We start from the raw sequence: 9,059 nt of genomic DNA on the forward strand, positions 1-9,059 counted from the left end.
GAATGTCTGCCCAAAGCTTTTGAGTTCCGAGGTGGGGCTTTGGGAAGGTCATTTTTTCACGTTACATCAAGAAGTGCTAAGAAACCAAAGCATAAGTGAATTGGACACTAACAGCAGTGCACTAAACAATGATTGATTTTGATCCAGTGAATTTTCATTCCCATACATTCCTCCAAACAGAGAGACTAGGGAGCTGGGGATTTAGCTCAGCAGCAAAAGCGCCTGCCTGGCAAGCGCAAGGTCGTGAGTTCAGTTCCCGGTACCGGAGAAAAACCAAAAAAAAACAAACAGAGAGACTCCAGAATATAAACTTTTATGGAGGGTATTCTATTCATTTTTAAACCACAAGGCCATAATGGTGGCAAAATAAGAAACTGTGTTACTATTCCACAGAAGAAAAAAATGTCCACCTTTACAAGTCCTGAGAGCAAGTCCAGCCTTCATCTCGTATTACCAAGCCAGCCTCACCACCACATTTACCATCTTGTGCCCTAAACACAGATTATCAGTCCACTCCAGCCAGTTATCAGCTTTTCAAGGGCAGGATGCCTGTGCCTTTCATCCTTGCATCTAATCTGCTAAGGAATTGTTCCCAACCTTATCAGAAAGAAAACAGAACCAAGAGCTGTGAAAAGAAACCACTCTTGGCTCCCCTCAGACACTGGGCATTTCCTGAGGTCTCCGCGTTCTACTAGCTGCAGCCACAGCCTCAACACCCTCCACCTCTTGAGCTTTACTCTTGCTGTGCCTGAGACCAAATCGCAGAGCTGTTAGTGGTGACAGTGTTGTTTCCACATAAACCAATCCAGACAGTGTTCATAAGCATCTGCAGGATGATGACACACCTCAAAACCAGAGAAGCACAAGTCTAAGACATCAGTCAGGTCACAGTGTGTGCGCCCCATTCATCCGGCTGCAGGGTTCTGTCTGCTCTGACTTGGGCCACCTACCTGGGAAAATGGCACCACTCCTAATCCTGCTGATGTTTCTTCTGTCCCCTCACGCTAGGACAGGTGAGTAACCATCCTTTTTCCTGAGGTCTCAGCACATCCTACAAAATCCTCCCTACCACTGACTCTTCTGCCAGCTTTGGTCAGGGTTTTTCCTCAGACTGAGCCAGGAGTTTTCTGACTTCCATCTCCCAGCTCAAACCCAGACTTGCAAATCCAAAGCTGGCTAGCCACTCTCAAGGAGAGCAGAGGAGGATACTCCCAGATGATTTCGTAGGTGTTAGACTCTCCACAGAATTTTCTGCATTACCCAGAAATTGAGTGGTCCTTAGAAGAACATTAAAAAGCAAAAAGCAAAGAAAAACAAAAAGGCAGAGAATTTGAAGATACAAAACGTAAGTAATTAAAGTCTGTCATTCAAAACCAAAAAAGGCAGCTCAGACCAGCAGGCTGCATGTGAGAGGAGGTGACTGCACCCAATTGCATTATTCAGTGCCCTCCACACCTCACCCCAGGCCTGAAGAAAGCCTCAGGGTGCAGCTGCTTTCAGAGGTGACAAAATGACTGCATCCACTTTCTATTGCCTTTGGCTCCACTTTAGATCTTTGCAATTTCATTGAAAGGGTCTTCTCTGCCTCTCCTTTGCCAGCTCCCAAAAGCTTCCAGTCTTGAGATACGTGTTTCAGGCAGCCAAAACAATGACTGAGAACATAGAATGAGTTAGACCTAGAACATTAGGATTTTAAAAAATGTAACTTCCTGAACTCATAGGTAGATTGTTACAAAGGGCCACCAATCAGGAAAGAAGCTGAAAAAGATGGGAAAGATTCAGTAAGAAAGGAGGAAAGAAGGCAGCTGCCCAGTAACTTCTGGAACTCTACCATCACGCAGCAGACCTTCTCTCCTCCACACATGTGTCTAAAGTAGGAGGCAGAACACAGGCACTGTCCTTCCTTTCTCAGACCAGGGACATAGGACTTGAGCTTGAGAAGAAGTCTTTCTGCCTGCAAGGAGTGCAGTCTGCAGAACCTAACAGGTCTCTCCTCTGCTGTCTGCAGAGCACTCCAGACCCCATCCTCACCCCTACTTTCCCTCCTGACCAGGCTGCTCCCAGGCACCCCATCTTCCAGCTTTTCTTTCAGAGGAGATCATCGGGGGTCAGGAGGCCAAGCCCCACTCCCGTCCCTACATGGCCTTCATCCAGTTTTGGGATGGCAATCAGCGGAAGAGATGTGGTGGTGTCTTGGTGCGAAAGACATTTGTGCTGACAGCTGCTCACTGCAAGGGAAGGTAAGGGCAGCAGCCAGCCCACACTTCCTGGAACCACAACAGGGACCTCTGTCCTCCACAGGGATGAAGCCTGTAGAGCCCCTGGGGTGCAGGAACACAAGCCCACAAGAGCTCAGCAGAAAGTGGGAAGGCAGGAGAATCAAAAGTTTCAGACCAATATTTGAATATGTAATAATTGCACTTATAGACTCTTATTAGATTAATAAATAAAATTGATGATAAAAATAAAAGGGAGATGGAGGAAGGGGGAAAAAGAACAAAATTTAAATGTGTTCTGTGTGTGTACTAATCTCATACAGTGAATATAATCATCATATACTGCAAGCATGTAGTAATAAAAGTCCAGAAAAAATTAAAACACAGTCAGGTTAAGTTACCTGCTTAGTAAGACTCTCTCTCAAATATAAAAATAAAAGAAAATGGCTGGGAGTATAGCTGAGTGCCAGAGCCCTAGGTTCAACCCCGATTACCATAAGAAATGAAAGAAGACTTGCAGAAAGAAAAGCTGAGAGGTGCAAGAGGTAAATTTTGGTGTGAGAAGGTGAGAGTACAGAAAAGTGACACAAATGAGAAGACATAGGAATCACACTGCCAAGTAAAGCAGCAGCAGCCTGCTCCACACAGCTCCTGGCATGTGTCCTTTGTGGCTCCATGACCCTCAACCACCTCTCCTCTCTGTGCAGCTCAATAAATGTCACCCTGGGGGCCCACAACATCCAGGAACAGGAGAAGACACAGCAGGTCATCCATGTGAGAAGATCCATCCCACACCCAGACTATATTCCTCATAACTTCTCCAATGACATCATGCTGCTGCAGGTGAGGCATATACTCCTGCTGCCCCTGCTTTCCTAGGGCAGGTCACGCCTCCCGCTGGGACCCTGCTCTTTCCCCTCTGCCATCTTGGCCATCACCATGTCCCATCCCAGAAAGCATAGCGTCAGTGTCATAGGCTGATCTGCACTCTCTTGCTTATTCCCCATCAGCTGAAGAGAAAGGCCAAGCTGACTAAGGATGTGCAGCCCCTCAGACTGCATGAGGACATGACCCAGGTGAACCCAGGTGACACGTGCCTTGTAGCAGGCTGGGGAAAAATGGCCCCATCAGGCCCTTCAGCGACTAAACTGCAGGAGGTGCAGCTGACAGTGCAAGATGAACAAAAATGCAAAGCAGCCCTCCATGTCTATTCTGAAGTCACTGAGATTTGTGTGGGAGACCCAAGGAAAAAAAAGACCAGTTTCAAGGTGAGGAGTCCACACTCTATATAGACAGAACTCAAGGAGTGGAATTTCGGTGGGGATGATAGTGTCCATTTCCTCATGCCCTAAGTCCGGAGCTTGACGCCCTGAATTCTCCAACAATGCAGACTTTAATCCACTCCCTGTGTGGATAGGAGCAGATGGTGGGGAAATATCAGTTAGCCGAATATGGTATTATCACTGCAGTATCTCTAAGGGTGAATCAGAAAGTTTGATGTAAGTTAAACTGGAAAGTAAACTTGGGGCCAGGCTACAGTATCCTGGTCAAAAGCAGGCAGCCAGGCCCACCCTTCCCTGATCTCTACTCACAGCCCCCTGACAGAGGTCACCCACTGAGGGGAGGCTCAAGGAGCTCCACCAGGAGAAAACTAACTCAGTTCGTTCCTTCTCTGTCTGCAGGGGGACTCTGGGGGTCCCCTCGTGTGTAACAAAATGATCCAAGGCATTTTCTCCTATGGAAGAAATAGTGGAAGACCCCCAGTAGTCTTCATGAAGGTCTCCCACTTCCTGCCCTGGATAAAGAGCACCATGGGGCACCTCTAACAGCTGGTGTAAGATTGGCTTCCTGATCATCTTTTCTAAAGCAGAAGAAAGATTTCCAAGAGCACGGGCCTTAAGAACTGCACAGTGATAATAAATGGATCTCAAGAGTGAAGGTGGCTGAGGTCCTCTTTATTCATTGAATCCTTTCAGTTTGCAGCTGCCCTGCTCCAGCAGCCCTCTGCTGGCCACTCTGCTTGTTGCTTCCTCTTTTATGCCTGCCCTCCCTATTTCCTTCTTCCATTCCATATAATTCCTCATCCATGTTTAAGCACACTTTGCTTTAATGCTCAGCTCTGCAGTGTGGACTTCCTCCCTGTGTAGTGGGTTTCTGCAGTATTAGCAGCTGTCCTCATGCACACCTTCTCACATTCCCTGTGCTCAACCCGCCTCAACTATAACTCTCAGGGAAATAGGAATTTCCCACCATCTCCAAGCCAACAACCTTCTTCAAAGCCTCAACAATTTGGCAGAAAATAGAGTAGTGAAAAGGAATAACTTCAGGGACCCAGAGGGCCAAGGACACTCAGTTGCTCTCTCTCCAGTGGGGCAGGTTTCTCCCCTTTTCAGTGCTCTCAGTTGCTTAGGAGGCTGAGGCGGCCTCTGCTCTACCCGATCCCATTTGCTGCCCTGTCCTGGGCCAGCACTAAGTTCAGTCCACCTCCTCCCTCACTGCCTGGCCTTGCCACACCAGCCCCTGTCTCCCTCAGAGTGCCTCTGGCCACCAGCCCCTTTCCTTTCTAGTTCCTCTGATTTAAGCCACCTCTTTTCAGCTCCCTACAGAGTTCCTACTCTGTGTGGATTCACCTCTCACTTGTAACAGCTGGGCTTTGAACTCTCTTCCCTTCTACTTGGGCAGGGCAGGCTGAGCCTGTTCCAGACCAGCATCTCCCAAGGGCTCAGGCCCCAGCTCCTGTGGAGACACTACAGCCGCAGCTGCTTCAGCCTGACCTGGCTTTGGAGTTCAAGATCTCCCTGCTGGCAGATGGCATTTATAGCAACCCGTGAGCCAGAGAGTCCAGGGCTGCTGGGCAGGAAAGATCACTTAGCTGTCTGTCAAGAAACACGCTTCCAGACTATGTCTTTGTAGTGAACACATAGTAGGCTCTGCTCTCACCCTTGAAGAACTCTCAAGAATGAGAAATTTCCTCTAAATAGCTCTGCTTTTTCTCCTTCCAAGGCAGGCCAGTTTAACCCAGATAGTTTTGTATTTGGAATCCACTAGAAATCTTATTTGAAAAAAGTTAAACTCTCTATATTCTTTCTTGGTTGTGCATGACAGTGCCACATGCTTGATATTGTGGGCTCCAAAAGAGCAGTGTGTGATACTGGAGGAGACATGGATGTTCTCATCTCCTGAGATAGCGCATGTATGCCCACTGGAGTCTGGGTCCAGAGGTGTGGAAGGGAACAGGAGGCAGCCCAGCCAGGCTGAATTTCAGCTACAACACCCCAAAATGCCACAGTTCAGATGTGAAACAGTTAAGATATAATGACGTCATTTAGGATCCCATAGCTTTCAAACAGTGCCACTGAGGAGTTGTTTGTGGCACAGCAAGACACACACAATTGCTGTGCTGAATCAAGTGAGACCAGCATCAAAAAATTCCTGAATGGGACTCTAACAGCTCAGGGAATGATAGCAACAGTTGGCAAAGAAAATTGCATTGACTTAAAAAGCTTCTGCACAGCAAAGGAAAAAACAGAATTAGGAGTAACAGCCGATGAAATCCTGGGAGAAAACCTCGGCCAGCTACTCTTCTGATGGAGGGTTAATATTCAAATACATAAAGACTACAAAACCTTAATACCAAGAAACAATACAAGTCTGGCATGCTGAAGCAGACCTGTAATACCAGGACTCAGGAGGCTGAGGCAGGAGGAGCACTGTGACTATGAGGCTATTTTGGGCTAAACAGTGAGTTCAAAGACAGCGTGAATGGGATAGCAAAACCAAGCCTCAAACAAAAAACCGATGGATTAGTGGGCAAGTGAACTGAACAGATACTTCTCCAAAAGTACAAATTATTAATAATTACATAAACAAATGCTCAATATCTTTAGCCATGAGGGAACTAAAACTCAAAATTATGTTAAGATTCCATCTAGCCCCAGTCATAATTGTAATGATCAAGAACAGCAAAACAATAAATGATTAAAGCACTTTGTCAGTAGTGCCACTATGGAAATACGTATAGTAGCTCCTCAAAAAACTAAACACCACATTGTAGAATAGAGATACTATTGATTCAGCATACTTGAGAGATAGCTGCACACCTATGTTTATTGCAGTACAATTCACAATAGCTAAGCCATAGAAACAGTCTTGACACTAATCACCTGATTAATGGATAAAGAGAATATGAGATCATTTAGTGAAGCTGGAAATCATCATGTTAAGCAAAATATGTCAGAATCAAAGTGACCAATATAACTGCCTTCTCTCAAATATATTATTTATTTATTATTTAGATATAAAAAGGCATGAAAGTAGCAGAGATAGTATTGAGGAAGAGGAAAGAAAGGCTGAAGGGAAAGTAGAGGAGGAGGGAAAGTGGTCAAAGTATTCGACACGCATATGCTCACTATGCAGTACAATGCATACAATAATAAAGGACAGAGGAATCCCTGTTCACAGTGGTCAGTTGCACGGTGAGATTAAGGCTGACTTGTCTCTTCTTTGATTTTTAATTTATTCTATATTCTTACTTCTCCAATTATTAACTATTTTTTAAAATATTTTGTCAAAAAGATGCATTAATTTGGTACATGTTACAGTCAATCTGCCTACTGTCACAGTAAATTTTTACCGATAAACTGTAACCCAGTAGTCTAGTCATTGTTCACCCATAGTCCAAAAGGAGTGTTCTCCACGAGTACTTGTCCCCTTTTATTCTCAACTGTCTTGGTCTGGACAATAAATTTCACAGTCAACCAGATTAAGGGACCAAGGCTCAATCCCTGAAAAGGTGTCTTCCCAGTTTCTCAAATTTATCTGCTATTGTTTATCTACAAAGCTGTTGGGTAAGGCAGGTCTGGATGGCCAGGCACACGAGAGTGTGCTGGCTCAGGCCTAGAAGGTGCCCACATCATTTCTAACTACGTACATTTGCAAAAACACTCCAGAGCCCACTGACCTCAGAGGAGGCTGGGCAGGGGAGACCTGTAGTTTACCCTTGTCCCTTGGAAGGAAGGGGAATGGTTTTTGCTAAACTGCTAGCTTTGCTTTATGGCAGTGATCCACAGTATTTAACTTTTATAAAGATGCTTGGACATACATTCTTTTTCCTCTTATAAAAGGAATAAACTTCCATTATAGCAAATATTATATAATGAAAATGTGATAATCAAACTCATAAAATTGTCCTTTTAGATTTTGCCCTCCCCCCCACACACAAAATAACTATCACATTGTATACTGAGTTTTACAGTATATGATTTCCATGTAACATGAAAGGATACAAATTTCTCTATGCCACTAAGTAGTTTCCTAAAACAACAATTTTATTGGTCAGAGAGAAATTATCCCATGATTGTATCATCATCTATATTTGTCCTCTCGTGCTGTTGAATATTTGGATTGTCTAAGCATTTGGGCAAGACGGTCTCAAGGTATATGTCCACCTCATCCTCTTTGTTCATGACACAGGAGGCCCTACCTGGGGCACACATGATGGACAGGCAGGAGTAGTGGTGTAGACAACTCCCAAGAAACAGTGAGAATACGAGCCAACACTTGGTGAGTTAAGTAAACCAGAGTTGTGTGTTTTGGGACAATGACATATGCAATAGAAGTGAGAAGGAGGGCTACCCTTTTTTAAAATCACTCCAGGGGAATTCGAGCAACAAAAAATTAGCCCACCTGCACATCCAGAGGCCAAGATCAGCCCCATACCCAGCACAGAACCACCTGCAAACTTGGCTTGAGTTCTCATTTCTGAAATCTGACTTAGACCCACTGCAGAAAAGTACACACCAGTAAAATTTTACTACTTTCATTTTTCTCTGATTCTCTGGATTTCCTTATTCTGTCAGGTTGGGATTTCTTTTCATTGCTATGTTTTGTCTTGTTCAGCTTTTCTTTTTATTCATTGTTACTTTTCCTTTTTTCTCCTTTTTCTTTTCTTTTCATTACTTAGATCTCTTCCCTGGTTTTCATTTTCTTCTCCTCATCCTCTTCCTCTCTTTCATCAACTATCTCACAATTTTATGAGACTTTCCTGTCAGGAAACATTGTCTCTTCTTGTTTGGGTCACTGCAATAGTCGTTCACTTTCTCTTCCATTCTTGCCCACCTGAGTACTACAGTTTTCCAACAGCTGGGTGATCATCCTCTGCCCTCCATCCTTGCTCCACTTATGTTTGACCTCATTCATCTCTCTGTCCTGCCCCTACTGCTCTGAAATCCCTGCCACCCCAGGGTAAAATCACTCTACTAAGTGGAAAATCATGGCACAGAAGTTCCTGGTATAAGCTGGATTTTGTTATCTAACTATAGAACTTGCTACTGAGGTAAACATTATCAGCCTAATAGTCTCTACAGTTTGTTAGTAACCAAGCTGTGCTTGAGAATATTGTTTTTATCAACTGTACTACTTTAACCAGCATGTCATACCTGTTAGAATTAGTTTTTCTGCCCTGTATGCCAATACTGTGATTGTTTTTTGGTTTTTTTGTTTTTTTTGTTTTTTTTTTTTTTTTGGTTTTTCTCCGGTACTGGGAACCAAACTCAGGACCTTGCGCTTGCCAGGCAGGTGCTTTGCCACTGAGCTAAATCCCCAGCCCCAATACTGTGATTGTTAAGAATCATAAAGATCACTATACTCTAGCCGGAAAGGACTGGGTCCTGAAACAAATATGTAAATACATAAATACATAGCAAGTGCTCATTCTGAAGTTTAAGATGTATCTTTTTTTTTTTTTTTTTTTTTTTTCCAGTTCCAGGAATCAAACTCACAACATTGCACTTGCCAGACAGGCACTGTGCCGCTGAGCTAAATCCCCAGCCCCTGATATGAAGC

General features: G+C 44.4%; 1 protein-coding gene across 4 annotated transcripts in view; it reads left to right on the forward strand.

Moving 5' to 3' along the window:
- Positions 1-859: 859 nt before the first annotated feature.
- The window catches only part of LOC102021945 (granzyme H-like), a 10,279-nt gene continuing 2,079 nt past the window's right edge, over positions 860-9,059 (forward strand). The window contains exons 1-5 of one of the 4 annotated variants that reach the window (XM_005376989.1): positions 860-1,013; positions 2,054-2,240; positions 2,924-3,059; positions 3,227-3,484; positions 3,899-4,154. In XM_005376989.1, the coding sequence (XP_005377046.1) occupies positions 959-1,013; positions 2,054-2,240; positions 2,924-3,059; positions 3,227-3,484; positions 3,899-4,042 (780 nt within the window). In that variant the 5' untranslated portion in view covers positions 860-958 and the 3' untranslated portion in view covers positions 4,043-4,154. Of the gene's footprint in view, positions 1,014-2,053; positions 2,241-2,923; positions 3,060-3,226; positions 3,485-3,898; positions 4,155-9,059 lie in introns of those variants that run through there. The other 3 variants (XM_005376990.1, XM_005376986.1, XM_013510455.1) reach the window with 3 other exon arrangements.

This window comes from Chinchilla lanigera, unplaced genomic scaffold (assembly GCF_000276665.1).
Source record: "Chinchilla lanigera isolate Chin_1 unplaced genomic scaffold, ChiLan1.0 scaffold00008, whole genome shotgun sequence".
Lineage (NCBI taxonomy): Eukaryota > Metazoa > Chordata > Mammalia > Rodentia > Chinchillidae > Chinchilla > Chinchilla lanigera.